Source organism: Impatiens glandulifera, chromosome 1, assembly GCF_907164915.1.
Source record: "Impatiens glandulifera chromosome 1, dImpGla2.1, whole genome shotgun sequence".
Classification (NCBI taxonomy): Eukaryota; Viridiplantae; Streptophyta; class Magnoliopsida; order Ericales; family Balsaminaceae; genus Impatiens; species Impatiens glandulifera.
This window is the reverse complement of record NC_061862.1, coordinates 97,747,298-97,765,977: the sequence shown is the minus strand read 5'-3', so window position 1 is coordinate 97,765,977 and position 18,680 is coordinate 97,747,298. Positions and strand designations below refer to the sequence as shown.

Sequence of the window (18,680 nt, the reverse complement as noted above, 5' to 3'; positions counted from 1 at the left end):
AATTTTGATTTTTTTATATCAAAATAATTTTATATTTATTTTTAATTTAAACAAATATAAATTATTTTATATAATTGTATTTTTTTAGATTAATATAATATATTTTTTTAATGTTTATAATGAAAACTCAATATAACGCATTGGCCTACATTCTAGTTCAGTTAGTTTTAATAAGATTTAGTTACCTTTATATGTAACTTCAATATTAAAAAAAAAAAATCCAATTGGAGCCTTAGTTTTATTTAATTATAAAACATTAATGAGGCAAATAAAAGAACCTATCAATTCAGGCCCATAAATACTAATTTAGCTATTACATTTGGGGCCTGTATATATACTATCTATTGGGCCTATATTTGAAATCTCAAATAATCCAACTTTTATCCCAATTAGAGAGGAAAGTGAGATAATGTTAATTAAAGAATAGTTTTAATAATAAAAACATTATTATTAGCATATTTTTTTACCGATCTTCTCATATGTCAACTCCGAGAAATAGATGTTATGATATATTTCTATTTGAAACAACTATATATTTTTTTTTCTTTTTCTTATATTTAATATATTTCTCTCACTTTAATAGAAGACATTTATAATAAAAATCAAATTAACATAAGTATCTTATTTGTCCATATTCAAACCATAACAATAGTTCAACCATTTTTATATTTTTAGGATGGAATGTTTAAAGGATATTCATAAAGAGAAGATATTCAAAAGGGGATCTATATTATATCTCACCATATATACTAATATTTTTAAATGGGTCAATATTAAATCATTTATCAACTGCGCGAAGTGTATGACAATAGGGGTGTTCATCAGTTCGATTTTTGGTTATTCGAGTTTTCGGTTCGGGTTTTTCGAATTTTTATTTTTTTAAGTAAATTCGAAAATCGAACCGATTTGAATAAATTCGAATTCGGTCGGATATTCGGTTTAGACCAAATATCGAACATTACCTACCCATAAGATAATTTTTTTTTAAAATGAGTTAACAAAATAATAATTTGTTAAAAAGATCTTATCTACTTAAATTATAAAAAAAATATAAATAATGCAAACTAAGCTTAGTGACTCAACGCCAATATATATCCGGTAATTGAACGACGAAAGTAAAACAATGTCAACGACGACAATATATGGCGGTTGAGATGTGTGGACGGCTAGAGAAAGGGGAAAATAAATGAGGGATTATAGATTTAATGTAAGGATCTAGTAGGAGGTCCATGATAATTTAATATATAATATTTAATAAATTATATAATATATAATAAAAAATGAATTCCGTTTTCGGTCTGGTTTTCGAGTTGATACCTAAAATCGAAAACCAAACCGAAAACCATATTTTAATTCGAATCGGTTTAGAATTCGATTCGAAAACCGAAAATGTAATTCGAATTTTGTTTATTCGAATTCGGTGAATTTGAATTCTATCGAATATTCGGTTTAAACCAAATATTGAACACCCCTATCTGACAATGTGTAACTCTTTCTTAATCATGGTATTGAAATAAAATTCAATCACCAAGGCTGAGTAATTTGAGGTATAACACTTAATCTTAATTTCTTGAACTCATAATGATCCTATAATGCGATCGCAATATAGCCGACAAAAAAATGCTCGAAAATGAAAGCAGTCGTATTCCAAACCTCATTTCCACAATACAAAAAAAAAATGCTCGAAAATGAAAGCGGTCGTATTCCAAAACCTCATTTCCACAATTTCATTTCAATGCAAGTTGATTACATTTTTTTCTCCTCACCACATAATTGGCATTGACTAATCTAACCAAAACAAGCAATTATTGATTTGAAATCTTAACCTCAACATTTAAGTCTTTCATTAATAAACACCACACACAATATTAGAAAGATTGACCTAATAAGCAAAAAAATGCATACACACATGCAATGGACCAGAACCTTTTCCTTGACTTTTTCTTATGAAAGCTTTAGTAGTTAAATCATAAATGCATACATGGGGAAGTAAAGAAAATATTAAAACTAATTAAGTTGTTATATGTATAGTAACATTACTATTAAATAAAAAAAAGTACTGATAAAGGTTGTTCTCAAATATTAATGCACTAGAAGGATTTGAATCCCTTCAATTATCACTTATATATATATATATATATATATATATATATATATATATATATATATATATATATATATAAATTTATTTTCTAAATTTATAAAGAAAATAAAAAAAGATCAAGAGGAGCAATAGTGTTCAATTATTTCAGACAAGTTTTTATTCTTTAATAAATATTTGTCATGATAAATGTTTCATGTAATAAGACAAATACTGACGGTTTCTTTCTTTCGTCTATAGTAATATAATATAAAAAGTAATCATAATCACGATCGAATCGAGCAACACAATATTGTCCTACGCCGTAAGTCATCAAATCGTCGTCGAAATCACCATTAATCAAAAGAAGCGCGATCGGCATAAGAGGCACGGAACAACCGACACGATAAGCATAGGAGGCACGACACGCTCGACACGGGCGACACGATATTGTCTTGTGTCGTTCCATAAATTTCTCTAGTTTAGGGTTCAGTGACAGTCCTGAGTTTTGGGTTGCCCCAACCCTTGATAGAAAAGAACTAAATATATTTTTTTGTCGTAGGACTAGTTTAAAAATCTAATAAAAAAATGGTTTTTAATTTGAACCCATAACCATATACAAAATTTAAATTTTTATATTTAACCACTAAGCTACAACATTTTATGTTTAAAATTACAATAAATGTAATTAAATATCTAACTAATTTTAATAAATGGGCTGCCATGGGGAGTGGGCTGCCCTAGCCCAGGGATTGTCAGACTTACCCTAGGGCCGGCCCTGCTAGGGTTTCTTGTGCAGTTGTAAGCGTCACTGGAATTTTTCCCTCGATTGCGATTTATCTGTGATCATCTCTTAGGGGTTTTTCAATTACTTTATTTCTGCCATTATGAGAAGGGAAAAAACAAAAGTAATAATTCTAAAGAAGTTAGAGATTTTGTGTTGGAAGGAATTAAAGAAGCAACAGTCAAAAAAATTGAAAGAATTGTTGAAGAAGTTATCAAAGAACAGAAGAATACCAACACAAGTAAACAATCTACTCCAACTGCTACTTGGAAAATTCCTGTTGAACATGATGTAGGAAAACAAGGGGATAATGAAGGAATTTGGAAGATACGCTATAATAAAAGAGCTAATTTGTTTGGGCTCAAGAATCAGATTACAAAGCTCCTTATACATGCCAAAAGGGGAGAAATTGTCATTAATAAGGAGAAAGCACAAAAAATTACAATTCAACTCAATATCCACAATCTTCAAGACTAGAATCTGCTGAAAAAAGAAGAATATGAAGAAATTGTTCAATGGCCAGTTGCTACTATGAAGAAGTTGATGAAGGCTCCAAATCTAAGTCATATACTATCAGGAGCAAATCAACATGGAAAACTAATGAAGTCTGGAAGAACAACAATGCAAAAAATTCAGAAGATCATGCCTATAAAAGGAAAATTTACTTGGACAATACACTGACAAAAGTGGAGGTATTGAATTCTCCATTTGAATTTAAATTGTCTACTGAAGTAGAGGAAAATTATATAAAGAAATGGGAAAATGTAGTTGTGAGAAATTACATATAGAAAAACAGAGTATCATTCTCAATTACTAAAGATGCACTGTTGAAGCAATGTGAAGGAAAAGGGCTAGAGAAGATTTCAACAAATGTCCATAATTTATATTTTCTTAAATTCAAAAAGTGATCTAACTTGAAGAAAATTCTAGAAAATGGGCATACATATATAGGATCCAACTGTATTAAGTTGGAAAATTGGTTTGAAGACTTGACCTTATTGAGTAAGCCAAAAGAAACTGCACAAATATGGTTCAAGCTCTAGAATATACATGTACATATGTACAATTCTGATGCCTTAGTCATTTTGCATGTTTATTGGGTATACCATTATACATGGACTCAATTTTTGAAGGAGGAGAGCACCTATCATTTGCTAGAATTAGCATTGAGGTGCATCCTAGAAGCACACTACCGAAAAATATGACAGTAGTAGACAAAAAAGGAAAACCTACTATCATGGAAATCATTTATGAGTGGAGGCCAGACAGATGCTCTTTCTGCAATACCTTCCAACATGCAAACCCAAAATATGATTGACTAAGGAAGAAGATCAAAAAATTCATAAAGATCAGAAAGTAAATATGCAGGAAATAAATAGAAGTGCCTATTTTCAAAGAGAAAAATGTGGTTAAATAATAGAAATAGAAGATAAAGAAAATTATGTACAAGAAGAAAGCAGTACGAAGAAGGAGGTGAAACATCAACCTAATCATGTTGAAGAGATAGTTGAAGATTCTAATTAAATCAAGTTAAAGTAGTTGTTGATGAAAACAGAGAGAAAAATACTCAGGCTAATAAAGACAATGATCTCGAAATTCAAGTTGAGAACAATAAGGTGAAGAGCCCGGAAATCCTAAAGAATAATTCTTTATATCAAATCAGAACGAGTTCATATAAATAAATAAATCAAAATGAGAATAAGCAGTATTAATCAACCTCTTCAATTCATCCATCTTTCATCGCAAGAGGAATGGGAAGGAGAAGAGGAATGACAAGGGGAAGAGGAAGACAACCTGTTGAAACATCAGGTTGGTATGAAAATAAAAATCTTGATTGGGATAATTATGATTTGATACAGTGTGTAATCTTTGTTTGTAATCTCTTTTTTTGTATGTTTGATTGATACTAATCAGGTTCTTTAGGATCGTTTGATTGTCATCTTTTAATCATAACTAAAATTTGTCTAGTTTTAATTCTTGACCCTCTCATTTTTTAGATTTTATTAAAATGGTTTTAACTGTTTTTTCAAAATAAAAAATAATCCTAATAAATATGTATGGCATATCATTGAAAGTAACAGCCACGACTAGTAAGAATTAGCTACAAAAGCTATTGTCATGATAGTTTGAACAATAGTCACAATTATTTTGGTTGCATTTTACTTGATATTACATTTATTTTTGCCAATAATGATGGGTAATTCAAACCTCGTTATTTATCCAGTGACAAAATTTGTGTATAAATCCAGATTTTCAAAGACCTAACTCGATAGGCTTGGGTTTTATAGTCTATTTTCTATAACGGGTCATATCCAACCCAACATATGTTTAACTTTTTACTTTTTTATCCGTTCTGAGTCGGCCTTGGTAAACCAAGTAAACCTCCGAATTATGGCAGTTTATTTTAAAAAAATTAATTAAATTTACCTATTTTAATATAAAAGTGCTTAGTGGAGTGGTTCAACATGTCCAGGGGCCGACACTGATCCGTCACACGATCTTTTTAAAATTGTTTAACAAAAATTATTTATCACTTTAACATATTTTACTCTAGTTTAATATATGAAGACATATTCAACATATTTAATTATTTCTAGTATTATAAATTTATAGGAAAAATATAATAATTTGAAAATAATAATTCCAAACTGCTAAACTAATGACTGTTTTAAAATCTAACTCAAACGATTATTTTTTTCTGTTAAAATTGAGATCTAATTACTAATTAAAGTATTAGTATGGGACACTAATTTATGGAAAAAATATATTTATAAGATGTTAAGATGAATAATAAATGATAAACCTACCAAATTAATACAATGGTAAGAGTCGGTTTAAGAAACCAAAAGATAGCGGGTTCGATTCTATCTGGATGCACTTTGAGTTTAAGCGGAAAACAATGACTGTGGGGTGTCATGTTAGTTCTCCTTTAATTCACAAAAATAATAAATGATAAATAGATTAAATGATGTGTGATAATATCATTGGCTGAAATAATTAAAAAAATTCTTCCTTCTCGTTTTTTCTCACATTTTCTTATTTTTTTCAACCATTTATGTGATGTCACATCATTCCCTCTCATTTGCTCTGTCTATCACTCCTTTAATTATTTATTTATAAAATAATTTCGAGTCCAATTACCCGAAATACCTAGTCTTGTTCGGTTTAAATTTTTTAAATAACTCAAACAAAATTAAACATTATTTCACTCCTTCTCATTCATCACATCACTCAAATCATTAATCAAAATACTAAAATATTCTCTATTTTAATTTTATTTATATTTATATAAATATATTTTAATTTTTTTTTTATCAAAAATAATTATTACTTACTCAAAATTATCAAAAAAATACATTAATTTTTTAAATAACTAAATTCAAAAACGCCAAGTTTGCCAAACCAAATCAGATTAGGATTGAGAGTGAGCGGTACAGAGGCCCCCTCTTCCAACCCAAGACTAAGAGCTTGTTTTTGATGAAGGGGTTATTTGGATAAATATTGGGTTTTTTCAAATAACCTTGTACGATGAAATCGATAAAAAAAACCAGGTTTTTAAAAATTTATACCCATTATTCCCTTTCTATATCTATCTATATATATATAATATTTTGTAAATGACATAATTTAATTTATATGAAATTAAATTAAATTTTAAAATATAATAAAATAAATATTAAAAAACTTTAAATATTTTAATATTATTATTAATAAAATAAACTCTATTTATTTATATATTATAATTAATAATACTTTTTTTAAATAAAATAATTTAATTTATATTAAATTAAATTTTGAAATATAATAAAATAAATATTAAAAAACTATACATATATTAATATTAACTTTTATTAATAAAAAATAAAATTTTAATATATATATATTATAATTAATAATACTTTTTTTAAATGAAATAATTTAATTTCTATTAAATTAAATTTTAAAATATAATAAAATAAATATTAAAAAACTATACATATATTAGTATTAACTTTTATTAATATAAAAATAAAATTTTAAATAAATATTAATTTTATAAATTATTACTATTAAAATTTAAATATTATATGAGATAATGTAATATGTTATAGTTTTATTTATATTATAAATTTATTTTAATTAATATAATTAATTAAAAAATTTTAAATAAAATAGTTTCAGTGGTCTATAATTATAATTTAAATGTCATTTAATTTTATTGTTATTATTTTTTTAAATTACATTATAATATTTTTATTTTATTAAATTAAAAAAAATATTAACTTAAATTAATTAATATATTTATTTAAAATGAGTTTATATATATATAAATAGAATAAATTTCTTTATAAATATTTAATTTATATGAGATATATTTATAAATTAATTAATATATGTTATTCAAATATATTAACTTTATTTTTTAGTATAATTATTTATTTATTTGAATTATTTAAAATTTAATATGGTATGTTATAATTGAATTTATATTGTGTTTTAATTTTTATTTGAGATAATTAATAAAATTATTTAAAATGAAATAATTTTATAATTTAATTTATATTAAAATAATTAAAATATAAATAAATATTATATATATTAAAGTAATTTTTTATTAATATAAAAATAAATATTTAAGTAGAGGGTAATTTGGGTATTTTAATTAATAAAAGGATTGATTTGATTGATGATGGGATGATTGAGTTTTGATCAAACGAGGCCTAAGAAATAAGACATTTTAATTTTTAGTATTATTCATAAGCTTAATATATGTCCCACATCCGAATTGATATATTACCATGTACGTAATTAAGTTTTATTAATTGAAAATTGCGGTGACTCACTTAAAACCCTTTAATACATTGGATGGAAGAAATTAGTCTTTTCAAATTACTTTTTTCTTTTTGAATAAAACAAAAGTATGTAGTTAGGTGTATACATTGATCAACTCATCTAAAAAAGTAGCTTATAAATTCCATCAAATCAAATGAAGTTGGCCCATAATTCAATGAAGTTGGTGTTACATAAAATGGCATACTCAATAGGATTGATTATCCACTCAATATTCTAACAATAATATTAATTTTCTTTTATAAAAATAAAAATGAATAATAATAATAATAGGATTGTGGAAAATTAATAAGAATACTTATTTAATCCACAAATTATCTTAAGTCATAAAAATTTTGCTTAAGATGTCAAATATTTTTGATTTAATTCTTATTTACCTGTTAAAAACTTATTATGATATGTATTCCTAACTTTCATTTTTTTTTTTTTAATATTTTAGCAAATAATTGATGAGTTACTAATTTTAATTTGGTGAACTCTATTACACTGATGCGTATCATTCAAGGCGGTTTCAAGTTAGGACTTAGGTATGAAGACCATCACGAATAAAAATAAAAAAATTACAATGAAAATGTGACATAATTCATAATTTCTATTTATGTTTAATTTAATTTAATATTTATTTTTCTAATTCATAAAAATAAGTAAAAATTATGTTAATATACCCATTTCATTCATGATTTTTCCAAAATAATTAAGTCCATTCCAAATATTTTTGGACTTAATTCAAATTTTGAATAGTCCATTGTGTATCTACAACATTATTGTTAAGACACTTTATTAGTTTCATTCTATAAAATATGTGGGGCCAGTTGAGAAATTCATTAACTTTTGTAGGACCTTCGTGCTGGTTAATCTCTAGACTTTTATGAGTTTTTTTTTATATTTTCTCATGTAATACTTAATTTAGTTGTTCTTAAGCAACTTTAATTTTAATTCATAGTACATAAATTATATTTAAAGTATAAATGATAGTGATTCTTGAAAAAGGAAAAAACCAATGAGACCATGATGGTAAGAGAAAATTGCTATAGTATACTGGAGAAAGGAATGATAAGTCATCTCCCTACCTGATTGGGACTATCCTATCATCCTATTAAATAACTTATATTCCAAAAATATCTTATCATTTTTTCTCTCTTCTATTATATTATTTAATTTTTTTTAGAAAACGGTTATAACCATTTCATTAAAATCTCAAAAGTAAGAACGGTTATAATCATTTCATTAAAATCTCAAAAGTGAGAGGGTCAGAAATCAAAACTAGACAAACCCTAGGTATAATTAAGAATGACAATCAAAACACCCTAAAAAACTAATTAGTAGCATTCATTTACTAGTAAAAAAACCCATCAATAGTAACAAAAAATAGTAACAATTTGTTCAGCGGTTGATATTAAAGGGTAATATCAACCGTTTTAAAAATCGTTGATATAAAGGGGGTCAATATCAACTGCTCTTAAAACGGTTGATATTAACTCATCTATATTAACGAAATTTTAAAACGGTTGATATTGACCACACTCTATATCAACAGTTTCAAAAATCGTTGATTTAAAAGGGGTCAATATCAACCGCTCTTATAGCGGTTGATATTAACTCGTCTATATTAACAGAATTTTAAAACGGTTGATATTGACTCACTCTATATCAACAGTTTTAAAAACCGTTGATATTAACCAAATCTATATCAACCATTTTAAAAACCGTTGATATAAAGGGTATTTTTTTTTATTTTGCATATTTTATTACTGAAATTCTTGTATAAATTTTGTTATATTATATCTTATTATTACAGCAAAATGTTTGAATAAATTTTATTCTTTTAGAAAAAAAAGAAATTATTTTATATTTTTATTAAAAGTTGTTACGAGAATTTATTTGTAATTTTTAAGTTATTTTTATTTATTTTATATGAGTAATAAAAGTGAGATATGATAAAAAAAAATAAAATAAAAATATACACGAAGGAATATTTTTTTTTAGGAAAAGTAAAAATAAAAATATTAATAAGATTTAGTGTTTATGAAAAATATAAAATATTAATAAATTTTAATATTTAATAAGAATAAAAAAATACTATAAAAAAGAAGAAATTAAAATTTAAAGAAAATATTAATAAGTGGAGAGATTAGAGAAACTAGAAAAGATATATAATTATATATTTTATTAAATTTAAAATTTAAAATATAATTAATAATTATTTATATAAATATATATGAATTTATTAATAATTAATTATATGAATTATATTTATATATAATATAATAATATTATAAGTAAAAAAACTAAAATTTTATGATAATATATTTTAAATTAATATAATTTTATATATTATGTAATAAAATAAATATATATATATAATTAAATTTTAAATATTCATATTTATTTAATAAAATATACCTATAATATATTTTAAATTTAAAATTTTATATAAATTAATTTGATTTGTTATTTAATATATATATATATATATATATATATATATATATATATATATATATATATTACCATTTTAAAAATAGTTAATATTAAATATTTTTTTAATATTTTTAATTTTTAATTTATATTTATATATAATATTTAATAGTTAATATATATATAATATTTAAGTAATTAAATTTGGTAAAATATAATATATATATATATATATAATTAAAATAAATAAATAAAATATCATTAAAATCGTGGATTGTTATACAAAACAATTAATTAATTATCTATCATCTGATAACTTCTCCTCAACCTTGATAATTTCTTCTCTCCTCAATTACCTCTCTTCCCACAATCTTTATTCTTATGACCTCGGTATTCTCTCCTCAATCTCTCTCTCATCCTTCATCCTATGCCCTGAGATCCTAGTGACAACTTTCCTCCTTCAAATCAATGCTCTTAATTTTTTTCTCATTTACCTTATAGGTAAAATTATCATTGTATAATTAGGGTTTTGAGATACACTAAGAAGTTGTTAAATAAATTAAACAGATTCCTCCAACAATGTTTATATTATTAAGATTCCTCCAACAATGTTTATATTATTAATTTTAGTTTTTAATTATTTATGTTGTAAATGTCTTTTTATATTTAGGTATACTAAATTTAGACGGAATTAATTATGAAGAAGAGGAGGTAGTTAACTATGAAGAAGAAGAGGTTTATGCTAAAGAAGAAATAGATGATAGAAGATGAAGATCGAAATATTATTTTTTATTTTCTGTATTATGAATTTTTTTATTTAAATGTAGTATTTGTATGTATTGGAATTAAATTGTTTTAATGTTAATTTTGGATCTTGTTATTTAAAATTTTGTATAAAATAATTACATTAATTTTGAAGTGAATTTTAATTAAATAATTGAAATAATTTTTTTAATAAATTGATAATAATAAATGTCAACAACCATTATAATTAAAAAATTACACCAACTTTTATAGTTTCTTAATAAAATCCGCCTATACAAAATGGTTGTTATTGATTAATAACAACATTTTTATGTCCGTTAATATTGAGTAATGACAACATTTTTTTTAAAACTGTTGATATTTCTTAATAAAAATTAAATGTAAAATGGTTGCAATTGTTTAATAAAAATAGTCCGAGCAGTTGATATTGCTTAATAACAACCGCTCACAAAACGATTGTTATTGAGTAATAACAACCGCCCCAAAATGGTTAATATTTCATGTTTGAGCAATGCCTACGGAGGCTCTAGTAACGGATGTCAACCACTTTTTGAGCTGTTGTTATTACTCAATACTAACAATTTTTGTTTAATATCAACGGTAAAAACCGTTGATATTGGCCTTTTTTTACTAGTGATACATTCCAAAAAAGAGAGATTACAAACAGAAAAGACTATATTCAAACCTAACCATCCCAGTTTGGGATTTTCGTATGCCATCTATTTTCATTGAGATGTATTCTTCCACTTCCACTTCCTCTTCCTTTAACGATAAAAGGAGATTGTATTGAAGAGGATGATGAGTATTCTTATTTCTCATTTTGAATTATTTCTTTGTACGAGCCCGTTCTGATTTGGTAGAAAGAATTATTTTTGAGAATTTCAGCTTTTACATTTGTTATCTTCAACTTGAATTTATTTATTTTTGTCTTCCTTATCTTCAGCTTCAACTTCAGACTCCACATCGGTTTTGGAATCTTCTTTATCGACTTTAGAATTCTCTGTTTTAGCTTTGAAATTCTGAGTGTTTTCCTCTTAGTTTCCTCAACAACAACTTGAGGTCTTCCATTTTCAACCTAATCCTTTGCATTACACAAAATTTTATTTTCCTCTTCACCTTGATTCCCTTTAATCGATCTCTTGGTTTCACTGTTTTCTTTTTTCTCAGAATCCTTTTTTCTTTCTTCCTCTGCATTTTCCTCATTTTTTTCCTTTTTTTATCAATATCCTTGACTTCCACAATATGCTCTTTCATTTTTTATTCTTCCGTTTCATTTTCTTGTTTTTTGCTTCTTGGGCTTTCATGATTTTCTGTTCTTCCTCAATTGTTTTTACACATTTAGTACTAACATGTTGGAAAGTATTACAAAAAGTACACACCTGTTTGGCCTCCATTCATATGAGATTTTCATGACTGTGGGTTTTCCCTTCCTATCAACAATTGTCATATTCTTTGATAGTGTACTTTGAGGATGCATTTCAATGCTTATTCTAGCAAAAGTAAGATGCTCTCCTCTCTCTGTATATGTGTCCATATATAATGGTTTCCTTAATAGACTAGCAAAGTGACTTAGAGCTTCTGCATTATACATGCGTACTGGAATGTTCCTAAGTTTGAACCATATTTGAGCCGTTTCCTTTGGCTTTCTTTGAAGGCTCAATTCTTCAGATAATCTCTTCAACTTCATATAGTTGGATCCAATATAAATATGCCCAATTTTCAGAATATCATCCAAGTTCGTTCCCTTTTTTAATTGTAGAAAATAGAGATCATGGATGTTTGCAGAAACCTTCTCTAGTCCCTTTTGATCTCATTGTTTCATTATTGATTCTTTAGTGTTTGGGAAAGATACATGGTTATGTAGTTCCCAACAACTACATTTTCCCATTCTTTGACGCATTTCTCCTTCACTTCAGTGGACAATTTAAATTTAAAAGGAGAGTTGAGAATCTCAACTTTTGTTTTAAACTTACCTAAGTAGAGTTGACCTTTGTATGCATGATCTTCTGTTTTCTTTTCTGCATTCTTATTCCAGATTTCATTAACCTTCCAATCTAAATTGCTCCTGATAGTATGCATGATCTTCTGTTTTCTTTTCTGCATTCTTATTCCAGATTTCATTAGCTCTCTCATTGTTTCTACTGACCAGTTTACTATCTTTTCGTATTTTTTCTTCTTCAGTAGGTTCCAATCTTGAAGATAATGTATATTCAATTTGACAGTTGTTTACTGTATTTTCTCTTTGTTGAGCATAATCTTTCATTTCTTTACATGCATCAATAGCTTTGTGATTTAATTTTTAAATCCAAAGAGGTTTGCTTTTTCATTATACCCAACCTTTCATATTTTTTCATTTTTTCCCTGTTTTCCTACTGCACTTTTTCAGAATTTATATCAATAATTAGTTTTTTACCTTTGTTGTATTCCTGTTTTTCATGGATAATTTTTCCAGCAATCCTATCGATTTCTTTTTTAGCTACCTCACTTAAACCTTCAATCACAAATTCTCTAACTTCCTTATTCTTTTTGATTTTCTTTCTTCCCATTTGATGAATATCAGAACACAACAACAAAACAGAGCAATAACAGAATAGGGTACACTAGAAACTCTAACTATTATAGAATAGGGTAAACTAGAAACTCTAACCTTTCAACCAAGCTTTGAAGATGAATAAACGACCTAGTTATTAGAGTCGATACTGTGTCGTTCGTGCCGATTGTGCGCACGTTCTTGATTTGACAAGCGACTCTGAGCGACTAGCAACCGCGACCACAATAAGAGAAACCGCGACCTTGATACTATGTCAATTGTGTTGTTCTTTTTGTTCGAGTTGATTCTGTCGATTGTGTCGTTCGTGCCGTAAAATCTCCTGCTTGGTTAAACTTCAATCTCCAAAGTTTTTCTCTCGACATTATTCAATTTATTATTCAAGATATTAAAATACTTTATATTTTAAATTATTAATTTTTTATTTTATCATTATATATTAATAAATTTTAAATATTTTTATAAAAATATACTTATATTAGAATCATCAACAATCATTTAAATAGCGAGGTTATATAAATAACCCGAATCCGAACCAGATATATTTAAATAATCATTTTATAACATTTTCTATTAATTTTTCAAATTTTCAATAAACTTGTAATATACATTTTAATTAACAATGCGATTTTTTTGTGTGACAATTAAATTTAAAAAAATACAACAAAATTTACACTACATTCTTGTAAGAAAATTTTTAATTAAGTAGTGCAATAATTGTTTACAAAATTTTGTAATATTTTAATGGTTAGATCATAACATGTAACTAGTTTTTGCAACTCATATTTAAATATAAATTATGAACATAATTTCTAACTTTGTGTAGAGGTTGGAATTACCATCTATATCTTCCAACTAAATTTGCAACTTAGTTGAGTATTTAAATATTTTGTGACAATTATAACTATAAAATTTACAACTTATATTTAAAGTAGCAAAATAAACCGTCGCTAAAGCTCCTCTGGTTCTTTCTTAGTTTTATAGTGTGTAGATTGGATTTGGAAATAGACTCACCTACCTCACTTTTGAATTAGGTTTGTTTGATTTAATTTTTAGTTGAGGAGAACCATAACATTGAAAATAAATTATTAAAATAATAAAAAAAAATAATTATTATCATGAGTCCCACTGGTCCCATCGTTAATTCACATGAATGGTCATAACTATTCCCTCCAATTCAAGGGCACCCGTTCCCAAATAAGCCTAACTCAAAATTTTCTTTCCTTATTGATGATGTACTATAACTTGACCGATGAGCAATATCCATCTTAAATGGTTAAAGTTGACTCTTCTCACTCACCCACACAACCTATACCTAGCTGTCTAAGTACTATTTTCTGCATACTCCCATTAATAAGAAACCATACATTATTTAACTCAAATGTACTCTAAAATTTTATACAAATAAAAAGACAATGAAAACAAGCTATAACATGAGTGAGTGATCATAATATATAGTTTAGAACAACACAAAATTCAAAATCATTGCTTTAATCTTAGGAGACCAGATCTTTTGTGGGTCTTAATTTTTGGATCAAAATTTACTTCTGCACAGATAAATTAATAATGATCAACAACTTGCATTTTTATCATTACATATATAAAGATGTAATTTCTCAATGACAAACATATTTATAGTAGTGGGTCCTTTTCTCGAATCCAAAAATAAATTTAGATTAGTTTGTAGGAAATTCGGTTTCCAATAATTGATTACACCATTATAGTTGCATTTAACTAGCAACTTGAGGATTTCATATTTTATGTAAACACATATATATAGGTTCTATTTTTTATTTAATATGATTCATAAGTTACTTTCTTTATAAGATATTACATATAAAAAAATATTATTGTCAGGGATGATGGGGGCATTTGTGGGTTACTCTACAAGTAAATTAAGATTTAAACTATATTTAAGATTTTTAATATAAATAGACTATTTAAAAAAATATATATATATAATAACTTACATATTTACATATATTACATTTTTGTCATTATATGTAAATATGTAAATACACAACTGTGACATTTTCTCTCTATTACAAGTTACACTAAAATAAGTAAAGAAAATAAGAGAAATCAACAACATTCTACATGTAGTTACACCATTTTCATGTGTTTCCCCTTTTAATACATACAACACATTTATGAACATTATATTGAAAAAACATTGATTTTCAGAGCTTTACAATATCGGGTATGTGAACCGGGTACCTGTCAATACAGTTAGTCCACGGACTGTCGATTGGAGCATTGATTGCACGATTGCATTTCCACACAGCACTGTTGCACTTAAATCCACTTCCGAAGGCAATCTGCCAAACCCTATCTCCCTTCTTCATCCTCCCTTTTGATTCGATATAACAAAGCTCGTACCATAGCGATGATGATGATGTATTCCCAAATCGGTGAAGAGTCATTCTCGATGCTTCCACGTGCTCGGCGGATAATTGGAGGTTCTTTTGAAGCTCGTCGATCACCGCCCTACCTCCCGCGTGGATACAAAAATGCTCGAATGCCTTTTATAATAGAAAAGATAAACAAAAATGAATTAGTAAATAGGGAATTAGGTTAATCTAATTCAAATTTAAGGATAATAAAAGTAAATGTTTATTTACTTTAAGAAATGAAACATTGGTGTAAATCATTTACTTTTCAATTTTATTTATTTATTTATGACACTTCAACTTAAAAAATGTTTATATTAGAAATTCAACTCCAGATATTTGGTTTTTTAGACATGCCCTTGTAACAAGCTATTATCTATATACATAATTGGACAGGACACTCTTTAGGGTTTTAGATAATTTGAGAGTTTAATACCTGTTTGAAATCGGGGATGTAAGGCTTCATTTTAGGGTTGAAGATTTTCCGGCCAACAAGGCTGAACAAGAACAAAAGTTGCTCCGATGCAGGGAGAACCAAAGGACCCAACGTGGTGATGTTTGACTTGAGAGATTCTCCGGCTATCCTCATAAGATCCTTATTGAGTCTAATTCCAACTTTACCCTCTTCATCCTCTTGCTCAAACACGCAAGTATGCGCTTTGTCGTCTGCACCCTTATGGGTGCGTACGACACGAGCCAAACGGTACTTGGCTCGGGCGCGGTTCCCACTCTTGTTCGACATGAGAATGGCTGCGCCTCCCATACGAAACAGGCAGTTAGGAAGTAGCATCGCGCGCTCCTGCCCCTGGTAATAATTTGGAGTAATGATTTCGGTGCTGACTATAAGGGCATTCGAGTCAGGATAGATTTGAAGAAGTTCACGTGCCAAATCGATTGAAATAAGTCCAGCGCTACAACCCATACCGGACAAGTTAAAGCTCTTAATATTATTCCTCAACTTATACTTATTCACCACCATCGCCGAAAGAGAAGGCGTCGGCGCGAACAAGCTACAATTCACGATTAATATATCGATATCATTAGAGTGAATCCCTGTTTTCTCCAACAAAGAATCAACAGATGAGAAAATCACCATCTCTGCCTCTTCAAAAGCATCCGAGAAAGTAGGGTTTGGTGGAAGATAGTGGATGGCCAGAGGCAACGAAGTCTCGTCTCCAAGTCCCGATCGTTCGAGGATCCTCATCTGGAATTCCACGGACTTAGAGTTGTTTTTAAGGTTTAGACGGGAGTGTTCCATAAACGTGGAGAACGCGGCTCGACAACTTCCAGGCGCTTGGTAGCACGTGTAGTCGACGAGGTAGACCGAACGAGGCTTCGACATGAAGTAGAGGGTGGATAGGAAGATTACGAGAAAAGAGAAAAATATGATTTGTTCCTGGTATATTTGAAAGATCTTTTCCGGACTCATTTTGAATAATACAACGATAATCGTGGTTAGGACAAGGAGGATGAGAAATGTGAGAATGTTGTTGACTAGGTATTGAAACCCTAGTTTTATGTAATTAGACTTGAATGAATTTGAGTGCTCTATATGTGGCATCTTTTTGTGTTATTTCTAAAGAAAGTGCTATTCGTTTGAGTGATAGAAGAAATGATTTGTGAGGATATAAAGGCGAAGGGTTTTGGTAATCAATGGAGACAGATGGGAGAATTTAATGAAGAGTCACACGTCATACAACGCTCGCTTAGCTGGAGAACTTCCATACGTTCCACACATAATTTATTTTATTATTTTAATTCAAAAATCATATAATAATGATAACCAAAAAAATAATAATTAATGTTTGCATCAACAACTCAAGATGGAATGATATCATGTGAGTCGGCTTCAACTCCCTCTAAATTAACATGCCTGATATTTTGTTTTAGTTTTTATTCTTTGAAAATTTAATTTCTTTTATTAATCTAGAAAAGGAAATGCATTTGATTTGGTTCGATTAATTTATAATTAATTCAATAATTATTAGGTCTTTAATGCAATAAACTTAAATTAAACTCATCAAACAAACACACAGTATTAAAGAGATTTATGAGGTACGTAGATTAAAAAATAAATGCGTAGAGATCAAAGAGTTATTTAAATATCTATGAGGGGTTGATTTATAAATAACCGAAATCTAAAAAAGATGGTTATGGTCCTCAATCTACACAGCGCCACACTGAATCATGTCTACTAGACTTAATACATGTCGATTGGTATTAGTAAGTTACGACATTCAGTAGGTAAGACATCTCTTTTGTCTCTCTCATCGACCAAGAGGATTCACAAAGTGAGAAATTCCAAAGTGAAGTTAAGGGTTTTACTAGATTGGAAGATTAATCAACCGAAATTCATTCCAAAGACAATCAAGAACAATGGAAGCTAAACATATGCTCCGCTTCTAGTAATTGAACTGATCTATCAACTCAAATCCATTGTTTATCATTTGATGGCTATTTAAAATTTATATAAAGTATTATTAGATTTGGTTTATAAAATCTAATAAATTTAACAAAAATATTAACAGTTAGCATTAATGTAGTTTAACTGTGAATTGAACTCGTGATTTTTAATATCTTGAAAACTATTTTTATCACTTAAATTATTTTAGTGTATTATCTTTTATTATTAAACATTATTTATATATATATATATATATATATATATATATATATATATTTTGGTTAATTTTGAAATTTGTAAGATAACTCCTCATAGGTGATTTTTTAGAATTGGATGGTGCCTTGTTTTTATTTTTATCACTCAAATTTAAAATGTTTTGTATTTTGTTCAATTTGGCATTATGTTTAGCTAGATAGGATTTGTCGTCTCAAATTTTTATTAATCTGAATAATACTCTCAGT

The 18,680-nt window shown here is 27.1% G+C and overlaps 1 protein-coding gene across 1 annotated transcript; it reads right to left on the bottom strand.

Moving 5' to 3' along the window:
* Nucleotides 1-15,440: 15,440 nt before the first annotated feature.
* Nucleotides 15,441-17,406, bottom strand: LOC124919379 (3-ketoacyl-CoA synthase 6-like). Its single transcript, XM_047459610.1, has 2 exons — nucleotides 16,252-17,406; nucleotides 15,441-15,947 (listed from the first exon to the last, which is right to left on the bottom strand). The coding sequence occupies exons 1-2, from the start codon at nucleotides 17,374-17,376 to the stop codon at nucleotides 15,606-15,608; spliced, it is 1,467 nt and encodes a 488-aa protein (XP_047315566.1). The 5' UTR covers nucleotides 17,377-17,406; the 3' UTR covers nucleotides 15,441-15,605.
* Between the last annotated feature and the right edge of the window lie 1,274 nt (nucleotides 17,407-18,680).